Source organism: Hyaena hyaena, unplaced genomic scaffold (genome assembly GCF_003009895.1).
Source record: "Hyaena hyaena isolate Hyena2069 unplaced genomic scaffold, ASM300989v1 scaffold_36, whole genome shotgun sequence".
NCBI classification, from domain to species: domain Eukaryota; kingdom Metazoa; phylum Chordata; class Mammalia; order Carnivora; family Hyaenidae; genus Hyaena; species Hyaena hyaena.
This window is the reverse complement of record NW_024080668.1, coordinates 3,171,340-3,186,398: the sequence shown is the minus strand read 5'-3', so window position 1 is coordinate 3,186,398 and position 15,059 is coordinate 3,171,340. Positions and strand designations below refer to the sequence as shown.

General features: G+C 55.5%; 1 protein-coding gene across 4 annotated transcripts in view; it reads left to right on the top strand.

The window, feature by feature from the left end:
* Positions 1-15,059, top strand: part of PPP2R1B (protein phosphatase 2 scaffold subunit Abeta) — a 33,021-nt gene that overhangs the window by 14,947 nt on the left and 3,015 nt on the right. For 2 of the 4 annotated variants that reach the window (XM_039229234.1, XM_039229236.1), the window contains exons 11-15: positions 1,627-1,687; positions 5,682-5,836; positions 6,193-6,335; positions 6,713-6,804; positions 11,037-11,149. In XM_039229234.1, coding sequence (XP_039085165.1) covers positions 1,627-1,687; positions 5,682-5,836; positions 6,193-6,335; positions 6,713-6,804; positions 11,037-11,149 — 564 coding nt within the window. Of the gene's footprint in view, positions 1-1,626; positions 1,688-5,681; positions 5,837-6,192; positions 6,336-6,712; positions 6,805-7,180; positions 9,579-11,036; positions 11,150-15,059 lie in introns of those variants that run through there. The other 2 variants (XM_039229235.1, XM_039229237.1) reach the window with 2 other exon arrangements.

The following is a 15,059-nucleotide window of genomic DNA, read 5'->3' as shown; positions in this document are numbered from 1 at the left end:
TTGTGTCCCCTCTCCCCCAGATCCATTACTGTCAGATCACAGCGGGTGGGATGCGTAAGTTCTCTTTTCTCAGACCACTGGGCATGGATTGCTGATTTGGGCATTTTTAGTTTACAGAGCGCGCCCTGTGCATGTCTGTGGCATCGTATGTTTTTTAAAAAATTTGAAGTGTCTGGTTCTTCCAGACGGATGCTAGAGGTGTCTGTGTGCAGGTAAATCTGTTTTTCCTCTGTCCCTCCCACGTGCTGCTGGGGGTCATCCCTCTTCTTCACTGGTGACATGGGTCACCTGTCACCTGTCTGGAGTGGAGAGCAGCAGTGCCTGTTTGCTGGAGACTGGAGCTACTGTCCGTGGGTGCGAGCGGGACGGTGTTAGTATGGTTTGTTTTAGCGTCCGCTCCCGTCAGACCTGCAGACGGAGGCTGGGGAGCTGTGTGTAGGGGAGGGCGGAAGCGGGGCAGGTGGTGGGTGTGGTGGACCCGGAGCGAGGTCTGCTGTGACCCTCTCAGGCCTCTGGCAGGGAACACGTGCAGCCGCCGTGAGCCTTGTCCACAACGCCTTCTTGTTAGTCATGTTTTCTTGTTATTTTTCTTTTTATCTGTAAAGATTTTTATATCAGGCAGTCAATTTACAAGATTCTTGTAAGACTTTACGTGTGGCCTGGCTTGTTGACCATGGTGAATGTAAAGTGAAGCCACAATAATTAAGACTCAAGAAAAATCCATTACCTGCAGTGAAAAAGATCCCTTTGAAAGCTGACGTGGTCATCGAAGTGGATGCTAAAACCTGTTCACAGTCTGTGACCATAAAGCTATTTTGTTCAGTCACTATTTCCAAAGCACTGCAGCTCTATGTTTTGTCTGTTTATAGTACGCAGTCACTGGTCAGTAACTTCTTAGCCACCAGAGAGAGCACCACCTCTACATGTGCGTGCAGGCCCTGCACAGGCGGCACGGGGAAGGCAGATCTCGCCTGGCACCGTCCCGCGTGCCGCCGGGGCCCACGGGGCCGTGTGTGTCCGGCTGCTGGCTGCCAGGGAGGACAGAACCGGGCCGCCAGGGTGGCGCCGCCGGGCACTGTGTGCTGGGGCCATGTCCCCCGAGTCCTGGGCCCGCCCCCTTCTCCCTCTTCTGCTTTCTCCCATCATCCCAAATTCTGTCTTAACTGGGGGTCTCTCTCTTTCTTGATGTCCATTTCTTCATCCTTAAGGATTTATTATGCTATTAACCAGGCAGGGATACAAAAAGAGAACCGTTACCATGGACAGGTATTTTCCCGTAGCCCGTTTTCCACAAGTGATCCACACGCTGCTCGGCCCACCATCCACCATGCGCCCTTCCAGCCCGTGTGCAGCGTGGGGTCTGGCTCCTGGCCCCCCTCTTCTGTCGCACGTAGCGGGGCTTGGGCCGTCTCGCGCATGGTTTTCTTCCTTTGTGAGCGCTAATAAAATAGTCTCAATATTTGTAATTCAGGTTCCATGCTCTTCCTTTTCTGGCTGTGGCTCATGCGTTCGGCTTATTTGGAAACCTGCTTTTTAGCTCTCAGGTCATTTTGATGTAATGTAAATAGACCATCTTGATTTCTGAACTTTGGAGATATGTATTAATGGAATCTTCTGTATCCATAGGGTGTGGAGTTCTTTGACGAAAAGCTGAATTCTTTATGTATGGCCTGGCTGGTGGACCATGGTGAGTAAGCTCAACACAGATTATTTTGGAAGGCCCGTGTGTTTCTGTACATCCGTTTTTCATAGATTGCCTTTTTAGAAAGGAATCCTAATCTGACCAGACATTTAACATTACCTCTGTAGGGACGAAGAAAGGCTTCGATTAGAAGCTCCCCTTGAGCATGAGCTTGATGTTTTTATTTTGTGTCAGTTTCTTTTGCCTTAAATTTTATTTTCTTCATTAAGCAATCTCTGCCCTGTTTCCTAGCCATTCTCTTACGTTGTTTTCAAATGACCTTTTTTTAAACATAGACTCCTTCCTTTGTCCCCAGGGCTCCTACTCACACACGGCATGTTGTGTTCGGCTCCTGCAGACTGAGTGGGATAGGGATTGGCATCTGAGGAAAGGCCCAGGGGGAGCAAGTGGCTGCCTGTCTTCTTTGAGGTGACAGAGGGAAGGAGGAACTCCGTGGCGCAGGAAGGGGGTCTCAGAGTGGAAGCCGTCAGCTGCGCCTGAGGAGGGGGCGCCCGGGTGTCTGGTTGTGGGGGAAGGCAGGCTGACTGTGCCCTGGCGGCTGCTGGCTCGAGCTCAGGCGGCTCAGAGGGAACACCTGTTTGAGAGAGTAGGTTTTGAAATAACTTCTCTTCTCTTTGTATTTATGACCTTGTTCAGCATCACAGAATCCTTTTCTCCCAGTGCCACACACTCCCTGAAAGCTGGTGTTGCTGCTTACCGAGATATCAAGGCAGTGGTTGTTTTCTGTAAAACCACCTTACGTGCTGACTCTTTGCCAAGGCCTCGGGTCCACGTATCCCCTCTGGTCTGCCAGGCAGCGGGGCGGGGGGCGGAGAGGGGAAGGCACCCTCTTTCCCCGTGAGATTCTCCGCCAGGCCCCGTGTCCAGGCCCGGCAGCGTCAGTGTGGCCTGCTGCCTGTTCACAGGAGGGCCCCGGGGCTTGGATAAGGTCCTGCGTGAGCTGCGCTTCCACAGTCGGGTGGACGTGACCCGCGTTCTGTGTCACTACCACAGCATCTCACACGGCCTGCACGCACGGAGCGAGGCTCTGCTCTGCTCATCGGCCGCGCCTCTGCCTGGACGGGAGGAGGGGGGGTGCTTGTGGCCACTCGTACGTGGAAGCGGTTTCACTACGGGCATATTTTGATCTTGTGGGAGATTATATGGTTAAGAGAGAAGAGGACGGTGTGAAGGAAATGTGCGAATCTTGTGAAAGCGTATATATGCAAGTAATTTCAGTGTTTTCAACCTAGATGTGAAGACTTCTTTCTTGTCTTGTCCTCTAAGGTTACCTTTGGCCATTTTTTTTTCCTTTTTAAATGAAACTTAAGTTTGGTAAATCATAGGAAAGAAATTTCTCTCCTTTTTGAAAGAAGATGTTTATTTCTGATCCATGTTTAATGTTAGTGGAAGGACACATCCCAGCGGGTCATTCTGTACTTTTTTTTTGAAAGCTTGCATTCTAGATAAATTCTGAACAACTTTTGTTTGTTTTAAGTTTTTAAATGTTTGTTTACTTTTGAGAGAGAGCGAGAGAGCGAGAACGAGCACCAGCATAAGGGCAGACAGAGAGGGAGACATAGGAACTGAAGCAGGCTCCAGGCTCTAAGCTCCGAGCTGTCAGCAGAGTCTGACACGGGGCTCGAACCCATGAACTGTGAGATCATGACCTGAGCCGAGGACGCTTAACCGACTGAGCCCCCCGGGTGCCCCGATTCTGAGGAACTTTAAAGTCCTGATGTTCCATAGAGAATTGAATTCGTGCCATCTCTTCCATGTAAGATGGTACTGTGTGTGCAAGTCTCTTACTCCTTCTTGGCTGCTCAGATTTTTCTCCTCCCGGTTTGGGAGTAAGAGAGACCCTGTTCCTTTCTCCTGCCCTGGCGGCAGGCGTGCTGGACTTGGCGTCGCAAGCGCTCTCTGGATCAGTGACCCGTCAGCTCGTAGTGGTTCTGTATGCAGTTCATCACAGGGGGTTTTGTTGTTAGCGTTTGTCCTGCGTCTTAGACTCACTGCTGTGTAGTGATCACTGACCAGTCAGATTTTTGAAGTTGTTTTCCTGCTTGCTAAACTACTACAAGAATATTGTGAAAAATCCAGAGTCCTACAAGGAAGAAAGGGGTCACCACTTTTCCTGAGGTTGAGTGGACAGTATGGATGAGAAGGAGGGATTTAGAAGGGGAATGGATTTCGTACAGGAGAGGGGGGAAAGCATCAGAGTGAGCACGCGGAGGGTGGTAGGCATTCAGAGGGACCATGCACGTCCGTCAGACCTTGAGGGGAGAGGGAGAGCCGGCCGGCAGAACTCTGGAATGGCTTGCACTCTTGTGGCGCCAGGCTGAGAGGAGCCAGGGCCGTAGCGGGCATCCGGCCAGGTCCAGGGGAGTGCAGCTGAGGTCTGGGCCCGGGCTGAGCCCGTGTGCCACCTCTGCTTACTCTGGCTGCGAGGTCCCTTTGCGTGATGATGGAAAAGATCTCCCGCAAAGTAAACAACAGAATTAGATAGGAGGACACAGATGCTCTGGGTGGTTCCGCGTAGGGGGAGCAGCGGGGAGGAGGTTGTGCCAAACACGAAGCCTCTGAATGTGGAGGGAGACCATTCGGGTCTCAGGGTGCGGGCAGAAGAGTTGGCTTGAGGGCGCTCCGTGAGCGCTCTGGCTGTCACTGCCAGGTTGTTCCTCCTGTAGACTGTGGTCAGGTTTCGTGCTGGTAATAAATTCTGTACTTTCTTGGCTGTGCGGTCCTTCCTGGTGGCCACAGTGGCACTGCCTCAGGATCTGCGGACTCGGAAGAGTTGGGTGTTTGCTGGCCGGAGGCCTTATGTGAATCTGCCAGGACAGGGGCTGCGGCTTGGCTGGCTGGCCTTGCCTATCCCATGACCCAGGAGGGCTGGGCCTACCTAGAGACAGAAGTAGAGTAAGGAGTCCGTGCTCCCTGCCCTGGACTTGTTACCTGAGCCCCGGGTTGGGGTCCTTCAGGCCCTGGGAAGTGAAGTAGCACCAGGCCTGACGCCGTCCAGTGCTGTGCACAGTAGCAAGTTGTTGAGGAGGTAGTAGCTCGGGCTTTGGGCGTCTGGATTTACGACGTCCTTGAGAAGTGATCTTACGGTGATGTCTTAGACGTTAAAGCAGGCACAGTTATCCACAGAAGACGTTTGACATGTCTCAACATCAGCATTTTAAGGGAAGAGACAGGTTGCCAGAGGTTTCCATTTGGTGTCATGCAGGTGGCCACCGTGGCCTATACGCGACCTCCTTGCTGGCCTCGTCTCCCCAGCTGTTCTTGCTGTTGCTGGAATAGTCTTGCTTCAATACCACATTGGTCATCAGGTCACAACTTTGCCTTGAGAACTCAGTGGTTTTCTTACAAGATCTCAGTTGAGCTCTCCAGGTACTCTGTGTTCTGGGTCCACCTTGACTCTGACCTTGCAGGCTTGCTTAGGGCACTTAGCTGCCTCCGTACCCTGGATCCGTTGGTGCCTTCCAGGAATTCCTCCCTCCTCTCCTCCTGACACAAATCCTCTTCAGTCTTCGAGGTCCAGGGCAAGGCCTCTCTTTCCTGAAGCTTCCCAAATCTCCCGTTTCTTTCTTCTCTCAACTCTTGTACAGCCCTCAGGACCTTTGCTACACAACTGCATTCTTCGTCATCGTCAGTGTGCCACCACGAGACTTCTTGGCCCGTGTTAGCTTTCACATCTCTGATGGAGCGTGTGATCTTTGAGGGGAGGGAGCCTCTGTGTTCTTTCCGGATCACCTGGCACATAGGAGGCACTATAATGAGCACCTGCGTCCTCTGCTTGGACATACTACACGTTGTTAAACGATGCTGAGACGGAGTCCGTATGTCACAGTCACGTCTGAGCATGTTTGCCAGTGTAGAATGACTAAGTGGGGAGTGTGGGGAGTTTGATTTCTGGTCCCTTTTGCTGACGGTGTGAGCGAACGGGGCTGTGCTCCTGCCATAAGCTTCGTGACCGTGTGCTCTGCACCTCTTCCGCCAGTGTATGCCATCCGCGAAGCCGCCACCAACAACCTCATGAAGCTCGTTCAGAAGTTTGGAACCGAGTGGGCCCAGAGCACCATCGTTCCCAGAGTGCTGGTCATGGCGAATGATCCCAATTACTTGCACAGAATGACCACTTTATTCTGCATTAACGTGAGTCTTCCACAGGATTATTGCTCAGCCCAGGCGGTAAAGCAGGTATCTGGGGCTGTCTTTCTGAATTCCAAATCATCTGTTTCTTAGGCCACTTAATTTGGATGGTTGATGAGAGAAAATGTCCATTTTCAAATTCTTGGTAAAATGTGCGGGAGCCTGGTCAGCCGGGAATTCCGGGTTAGTTCTGAGTCGTCGAATGCTTATTTGGATCCCGCATTCGGAGGCTCAAACTAGCAACCTTTTCCTGCTGGTCAATGACTTTCTTAGTAAATACTAATTTGTCATCTCATATTTGGGGAGATTTAAAAACATGAGGAAGTATTTTAACTGCACTGTCTTAATTCTTTTTCTAGGCGCTGTCAGAAGCCTGCGGTCAGGAAATCACCACGAAGCACATGCTGCCCGTTGTGCTGAAAATGGCAGGGGACCAAGTGGCGAATGTCCGTTTCAATGTAGCCAAATCTCTTCAGAAAATTGGACCCATTCTGGATACTGAGTAAGACTTGAGTATTACTCTGGCTTAAAATAGAGTTAAAGATTTACCCTGTAGTGGCGAGTTAGAGCAAAAATTAGGTTCACTGATTTTCACTTGACCCGAGATAGGGGTTTGGGTAAAGATAATAATAATTGAAAAACCGTGGCTGAGGTGTTCACTCTGACTTTTACGTTGAAGCTCTGTATAGGTGCCCATCACTGTCTGAAGCTATTGGGGATTTTAGAAATTAGTACCTAGGACCTAGTACCTAGAAATTACCTAAAAAATTAATTTTTAAAAAATTTTAAACTTGACAAATTGTCATAGAACATGTATATCCGAGAGCATTTATCTGGCTCGGAGGACGGCCTTTCACAGACAATCCTGTTGGATTTCAGTGCTTTGCGGGAGGAAGTGAAGCCAGTACTACAGAAGTTAGGCCAGGATGAAGACATGGACGTCAAGTACTTCGCACAGGAAGCCATAAGTGGTGGGTCTTGCTGTTTCCTGTCCTGCAGCTCGGGCTTCGGCGTTGGGGGCGGCGTGAGTGAGGCAGGGGGGTCGTGTATATGGGAGTGGCCCTCTGTGGGTGGGACCTTCTTGGCCCCCGCTGAGCGAGCCCTTCTCTTAGTCCCAGGGGTCTGGCTGGGTAGGACTAGGATTCTCACTGGTAAGAACAGTTTGTCTTTCGGATTTTAATCAGTTTTTAAAGTTGAACTTGGTGAGCCTGGCAGAGTAAAGAAACTGGCCATGGGGAGAAATTCACCGTCTCATGCTTTTGGGTCGTTGTTGTCGTAGTGAATATTCACATAGGTACTTCATGAACTTTCTGTGCCACTAACTTGATTTTGTTTGGAATTTTCCAGTGCTTGCATTGGCATAATGAGGAACAGGAGGGACAAGACTTTACTAAATCCTTACCACAGATTTCTAGTCAATGTGCTCTTATGCTGGGTGGAGAGAGCGTGGAAAACCTTCAAGACCTCATCCAAGCAAATGGCAGCAACTTACAAGAGATCGAATTTCAGTGACTTGATCCTTTCTGAAGATGAAATGGGATTGTTTTTCACTTGTCTTCAGTTTTGGGATAATTTATTTAATTCTTGTTTGTGACCAGTCCCTGACACTTGGTCAGTCATATGTTGATTGTCTCCTAATGATTATCCAGCACCATCGGGGCTCACGCCTCCTCGCTGTTTATGTTTAGTCAGGCGCTGGCCTCTTACCGTCTCCCACCAAGCCTGGATGGGTTTGGACCCAGACAGGGAGTGGAGCGGTGTTCTTGGTGTTTACATGTTATCTGTCTGTGTGTGTCTCTCCACGATTCCACATTAGATACACATGATGTGGGATAACTTATTGTATGAACACTCTCTTTGGGAGCTGCGCCGAGAGGTCGTGTAGTGGGTGCCACATTTTCCTGGCCACTGGCGATCGGCATTAGTGGCTCATGTGAATCGGGAGTATGGCAGCTCGGGGTTCACGTGTTGGTTGTTTTTGGTTTTATGTGCTTGCTTTTGGCTGTAATCATGTCCTTTGGAAACCTGAAATACAGGTGTGTCTTGCTGCTGACGTGCGGTGTTGGGACCTCACTGAATTTCAGTGGCTCAGCACCGGGACTGCCTTCAGACATCGCCTCCTCCCTCCTTCCCTCCCCCCACCTCCTCTCCTGGTCTCCCCACCAGGAGACTTAAAACTTAGTGCCTCCTAATAAGCAGTCGTTGTACTGCTTCATTTTAAGATTGCTGTTTTATGTGTCTGCTGAGCAGGGCAACCACTGGTGGGCTTCTGGAAGGGTTTCCTGCCCCCTGCCTGGCTCCGCCTCCAGCTGCTGACATCTGGCCCTTGCTGCCTCGTGCCGCTGGGGCTCCAGACCGAAGCTTCCTTACTGGCGTCTTGGTGCGGGCTATGCTGGAGACTTAGCGTTTGCAATGTTTGTTTTTCTGCTTTATGGTAAAACCTCATTAATTTCTCCTGGAATTTAAGATGATGAGCTAAGCCAAAGGATTTGCTGGCGGAAATTAATAGTCTATAAGGAAGCCCGTTGTATCTGAACTACTTGAATCATTTTAAAAAGCACCCTTTAGCAGTTGATATGCCAATTACTGGTCACTCTTTTTAGTTTTACTAAAATACCTTCCATGGGGATTGTTAGAAGCTACCCCTTTCTTTTAGATGTATTCGTTTTACTCTTGATCCCTGAAATATTTTAAGTATGTTTTTCACGGAGAATATAACTACTTTTTCTTTTGGATTTATGTATATTTTTCATCTACTCACACTCGCATTGTTCCGATGAATTTTAGTTAATTAATGAAGCTTCACTGTAGCTTGTGTTTTGCTTCTTGGACGTTGCTGTGTGGTTTGCTTGTTTCCATTTTGGTTGTTGAATTGTTTTCTTTCACTCACAAGCTCTTGTAAACCCAGCGAGCCCTGTTCTGCTCTGTGAGGGCGAAGACTCACTGTAAAGCTCTGCACGCGAGACCGTTACGTTGGACCAAATGCTTCCGGGTTTGTCATATCCTAGAGACACAGAACCTGACTCAGACGTTACTGCCTGCGTTCGCAACTGCCAGCCTACCTTCTGGGACGTTTCTATTTTGTTACCTTTTGGGCAAGGATCAGATCTATTCCTGGGCAAAAAAATGTTCCTGCATGCTCATTTTAACGTCTTAATGTTGATGCTGTAAACATTTAATTTTAGTTTCATAGTTTTTTGTTTGTTATTCTCTCCGGGCTGTGTTCCGCTTCGGTGAGTTGCATATTTGAGAGGCTGTTTCATGCTTAAAACAGACTCCACAGCTATTGCTTCGCGCTTTGGTTGGGAATGCCGTTGGTTTGGGGACAGACTTTTAAATGCCTTTTAGATGTGGTGTGTACTCTTAGGGGCCCTGAACTTTGGCCTCTCCCTCCAAGACTGGTCTAAAGGAGACAGGAGCCCTTGCTTTCTCAAGCATGGGTCTGGGAGCTAGGCAGGGCTCTGTCATTTTGGGTGACCCTTAGGGACTTGATTGACTTTCTGATTTAAGCAATAGAGAATCCCTTCTGTTACTCAGGGAAGCTGTTCTCTGGCTCATAACTGGTCATAATGTCCGTTGATTACTTTTCCTGTCTTGATTTCATTAGAATGTCAGCTCCAGAAGCTCTGGAAGGGCAGAGAATTTTGTCTGTTTTTTTGTCTTCTGCTGTATCACCGGCACCTAGGTCAGTGTCTGGCGTACATAGTAGGTGCTCAATAAAAACATGTTCACTGAATTTCTAAAATCTGTCCTCTGATGTGTTGTGTGTGAGGAACGTGTCCTCGAAGGTACCAGACAGACTGCGTCTCATTCCCGCGCTGGCACGGGAAGGATCGTACAACTCTTACACAGGGTTGGGCCACCTTCCCCAGGCCCCTGCTTCACCAGCGGCCCCGCTGGGGTTTGCACGATTGCCCCAAGTGTCCTTCATCCTACACCGTTCGCGTCTGTTCCGTTAATGATGAAAGTGGAGCAGAGACAGAGTGGAGCAGAGGCTAATGCCAGCCAAACTGCCCCCTCCACCCTGGGACGCGCCCGCACGTCTCTCCCCACGTCTGTGCGCCTCCCCACGCAGGTTCAAGGGACCAGATCCCGTCCGTCCGTGCTGCCGCGAGGACAGCAGCCTGAAGCCGTGTCCCGTTTCGGAAGGACAGACCGTGCCGTGTGTGGTTTCGACAAGGGCTTGTTGCAGTCACGGCCCTCGGCTCGTGGAGGTGCCGTGGCTCGGCCCTGGGCTGTGAGGCGCTGGGGGTCTTGGCCGGACAGCTTGTCCCGATCAACACAGACGGCAACACGATCGGGCCCCAGGACACTCGCACAGACCTTCGGGGGAGTTGGATATGTCATTCCTGACGCAGAGGGGAGCAAGAGCGGTGCGCCTCGGTGCGGTGTCACCCGTCACCGCCGGGCCGCGGGGTGGAAAGTCGGTGCTTTCCTGGCACTCGCGTGCTGGTGGCCCCACAGGGATGGGGTGGGGGTGGGGGGGGGCGCAGGGCCGCCAAACTCGCTGGGCGCGGGGCCCTTCTCACCTTCGGCTGAGAGTCGTGTGATGCTCTGCTCTTGAAGCTCCTCCACCGCCTCTGCCTAGAGACCAGAGCGCGGGAGCCGTGTTCTCAGTTTAAGGATGAGTGGGCGTGGTGCGCGTAGGGGACCGTCGCCCTGGGACTCGCGGAGCCTCCGCCGCCTAGGGCCTCGCCCCTCTCTCTGTCGCTCGTGCGTCTCCAGGACTTTTGGTGCCTATGGTGGTTCCACCATTGCCTGCTCGCCTCCGAGAGCCTCCTGTGTCCAGGAAATTACATAATGTTCAGTTGGGATGGGAATCTTCTGGAGAATGAAGTTTAATTACTCACTGGGTAGCAAAGCCAAGTCCTTTCTCCACTTCTCTGAAACTGATGTTACCAGTTCTGAGAGGAGCCAGGTCTTTGCCATGCGGCCGGGGCTCTGCAGGCGGTGACCAAGATGGGGCGGGGACACCCTAAGGCCCAGTGTGGTGGCGCTCTGCGTGGCCCTTGAGGGACGGGTACTGTCTGTAAGGTTCTGGGGTGCTTCCTGTGCCTGGGGCCCCATATGCTCTCGCGCGCCAGGGTCCCCCCGCCCCCGCCCGCTGCAGTGCTGGGGCGGGGGGTGGGGGGGGCGTCCTGGCTGGGAGGTGCAGGCGGCCAGGGCCCAGGGCCGCTTACAGGACTGCCGTCTGTGTCCCTAGCAGTGGCGCAGAGGCTGAGGAAGCCGGGTTTCCCTGCGAAGGACGGCGAGGAGCCCGGCGCTCCTGGGGCTGACAAGATCCACTTGCCGAGAGCCCGAGAGGACCCGGGGAAGGTACGTGCGCGGCGCCCGGGCTGCAGGTGCGCGGGCGGGTGGCCCCGGCCTGGTGCTGAGGCAGGCGACGCAGAGCTGCCTTGGATCCTCTCCCCACGAGCCAGAGGGGTCAGCCGACGGCAGTGTGTTGGTGAAGCCTGTCGCCCTCCTCCGCGTCCTGCGTTCGGAGGGCCGGGGTGGGCTTCCGGAGCTGTGGCTCCTGCGGCCGGGGGGCTCCGGGCTGTCCTCCCCGGCAGAGGCAGCGAGGCTCGCGCAGGCCGGCTGGTTGGCGGGGTCGCCCTGGAGATGGGGTGCTTCCGCTCACCTCCGAGACTGCGGACCGTCCGCACTTGCTGTGGCTTCTCTCTGGCAGTTGTCTCCATTCAGGGACAGCACAGGTTCTGTCCCTTTTACTGTGTAGGGGCCCCAGGCCGCACTTGATGCCCGTCTGGGGAGGGTGTGCGGAGGTTTTCCACTGGAAAGTAAGCGCTCATTCATTGGAGCTGGTGGCGGCCACAGCCCTGGGGCTGCTTGTTAGGAGGGTGTTGTTTGGCTTACAGATCCAGTTGACCTTGAACTTCAACACAGCGGTCAGGGCACTGACCTGACCCCCCTTCCCCACGCAGTTGAAAACGCACATAAAACTTGGCCCCCCCCCCCCCCAACGTAACTACAGAGAGACTCCTGGTGACCGAAGCCTTACGGACACCAGCAGGCGAGGAGCACGTATTTTGTACGTTGTGTCTGTTAATTCTTACAACCGGGGCAGCTGGAGGGAACGTGTGTCAGAATGCCGAGGACGGGGCTACGCTCGCCGGGTTGAGGGGAGACCCTGCGTGAGTGGCCCGCGCGGCGCACACCCCGCGCTTTGGGGAGGAGGCCTCGCCCGCCTGGGGCTGCGTGGCCTGGGTTTGGCAGAGACATCGGCGTCTCGGGCCTGTGGTGCTGGGCTCGCCCAGGGGACATTGTGACGCCGAAAGCCCGTCTTCTAAGTCTCCCTGGCTTTGCCCTTGTTCCGAGTCGACTGAGGCCATGAGAACTTTCTCCTGTTGTTCAGGCCCCCAACTGTGGTCCTTTGCCCTGGAATGTTCTCTCCTTCCTGTGGGCCTGCGCTGTTATCCCGGGGCCAGAGCTGCCGGGCGTGCCTGTTCGGGTGGTCTCCCCCGCCTCCCCCCCCCAGCTGTCCCTGTGGCGGCGGCACCGCGGGTCGTGCTGGGTGACCGCGCCTCCCGTGGCAGACCCGCTCAGCCCCGTGCTGGCCGCGCGCTGCCGTCCCTGGAGCTCCGGGCCCTGCCCGCCGTGCGGACGCTGCCTCGGTCTTCACGGCCCCGGACGGGAGGTGCCGTTCGCTCCATTTTTCAGGTTCCTCCCCCCAGTCCTGATCCTGTCTCCGTGGGGGTCTCCCGGCAGCGGAGGCCGCTGAGGCTGCAGATCATGTAACCCAGAAAAATCCCCCGCCGCCCCTGCCTTAGACTCTCTGAAGGAAAATGACCTGAGGGTGAGATGGAAGGAACTGAGCGTTGCCAGGCAGAGCCCTGCGTGTCAGGGGCCGGCGGCCAAGTGAGTGATCCAGGAAGTCATCCAGTGCGAGCCAGAAACCGTTCTTAACCCTTCCCTCGCCGTCCGTGCCGCCCCTGCCTCCTGGGCCAGCGGACGGGAGCCCGAGGCCAGAGCCGGTTCCTTTGGCCGCAGGGTGCCCGCTCGGCCCCGCGTCTGCTGGGCCGCGTCTGCCCCGGACGTCACACATGTCCCCCACGCGGGACCTGCCCGGGAGCCGCGTGGCTGCCTCGAGCTCCCCGCCGGCCCCTGGCGCCTCAGCCGCCTGGTGGCGGTGGTGGTGGATGGGCTGTCCCCGTCCCGTCAGGCGGGGCCGCCCTTCTGGCCGCTCTGCCTTTGCCCTGCGGTGACAGGGATGCCCTCCGTCAGGCAAGGGTTAACAGAGGATTTGTTTATTGAATCACAGAGTAACTGTCACATGATTTTAATCAAAACACCATTTCCCTGACAACAGTGATGTCAGTCGTGTTATTGCAGGAAGGAGCAGCTGTGAGGGACACTCGGCCTCCACGCAGCCCGGTCTGGAGACTCCAGCCCGGGGAGGCGTCCGTAAATAGTGGTTGCAGGCGCTGACGGGCCAAAGCCGCCTCTCCCTCTGCTCCCCTGCGTCCAGCACCCCTTTCCCCTTCCGCCCTGCTTGCCTCTTGTGGTTTTCCCGGCTTTCCTGATTCTCTCTGGGCCCCGAGGACTTCTGGCCTCTGGCATGTGTCTGTCCTTCGTGCTCGAACCGGGTAGCTCCCGCCAGCCCGAGGTGGGGCCGCTGGGCAGCCCGGCCGCTGGGCTCCTGGGGCTGGCCTGGTGCCTGTCCCCGGCCCCCCCCCCCCGCCCCCGCCGGGCCATCTCAGGGGCTCGGCTCTGGGTGCCTGGATAGAAGAGGCCCCGAGAGGCTACCGGAGGCCTGAGTGAGGAGGACGCAGCCAGAGGCGGGGTGGAGCAGTGCCCTCAGGCTCTGGCCCCCACCCGCCACCATCCCCACCGCGGGAGCCTGGGGACCTCTGCCCCTCTGCCCAGGGGTGGGCCTGAAAGTCGCCGGTGGATGACAGAAGCCCCCTCCTGGGTGGGATGTGGATTCCTGCGGATGCTGTTCCGGTTGCGGCACCTGCGGCTGGTGCTGCCCAGAACTCCTGAGAATGGAAGAATCCAGGCAAGAGTTCTCGGCTCACCACCTGGAGTAGGTGCTCAGAACAGGGCAGCCATCTCCCAGGTGTCCCATGGCCATGTCGGAGCCTGGTTTTGGGGGGGTCAGCAGTTCGGCGAGAGCGGGGCGGGTAGAGGACGAGCCGTCGAGGGGCTTTCTGCTTGGAGGGCAGGGCGAGGCCAGGCTGCCCTGGACCCTCACAGTAAAGCTAGGAGTTGAATCAGCTGGCGTGTGTTCCCCGTTAGCGCTGGGCACAACGAGCCTCTGCTGTGCTGCGCTCAGGGCCCCGGTGGGGCTGGGAGTGGTGCCTCCCACGCCGTCCTGGCACCGGCCGCTGTCCCTGGGGGGCGCCGCGCTGTCTGCAGGGCCCTCTTGGCGGGCAGTGGGGGCTCCAGCGGGCGGCCGGGGGCAAGCGAGGCCCTCTTGTCCGGGCCGGGCCCTTCGCTCCCCGGGCCTGTCTGCTGGCACAGCGACCCTGCCCACCATTTGGGCTTCTCTGGGGACTGCGGGGCAGCTCCTGTGGGTCTCAGGCTGAGGCGGCGGCCGAGGCTTCTACGAAGGGCCTTGGGGGCTTTTCCGTCCGCTCAGCAGGGTCGCGTGCCCAGCTGCACCGCGGCCCTGGCACAGCGACGGGCTCAGGCCTGAGCGGCAGCGCCGGCCGCCCAGCCCCCTTCGCGCGTCTCAGGCCCCTTTCTTTCCTCCTCCTCTTCGAGGAGCGAGGAGGAGAGACGGAGTCAGCAGCTCTGCAAGCCTCCCCCACGGGGAGGGTGACTGTGTCTCTGTGAAGGAGCAGGGCCGTGAGGCCTTCCGGCCTGGGCAGGGCCCGGCCCCGCGCCGACGGCGTGCGGGTGCGGTGAGGGGTGCCGGCGCGGGAGGCGCAGGCCGTGTGGGCGAGTCCTGCCCCCGCTGGGCCCGGCAGAGACGGGGGTCTGGGGCTCCGCCCTCCTCCACCTGGGCCAGGACTTTGGCTCACAAAGGCCACAGAGGGAACGCCTGGAGGACGTGTCAGTCAGGGGCCTGGCTGCCTGGTGTCGGCCACTCTGCTGGCAGGTCTGTCACGTTGGCCTGTACTCCGAGGTGGTTTTTGGCAAAATTCGGTGGGAAAAGGGATAAGTTTGCAAAACACCATTGCTGAAATTGTTTTCCTTAAAAAAAGAAAAAAGGCAATTGAAACTCAGGGTCACTCAGTTCCTGGGTTGCCCAACAGGGGTAACAGCCTTCCAGGGGCAGGACTGA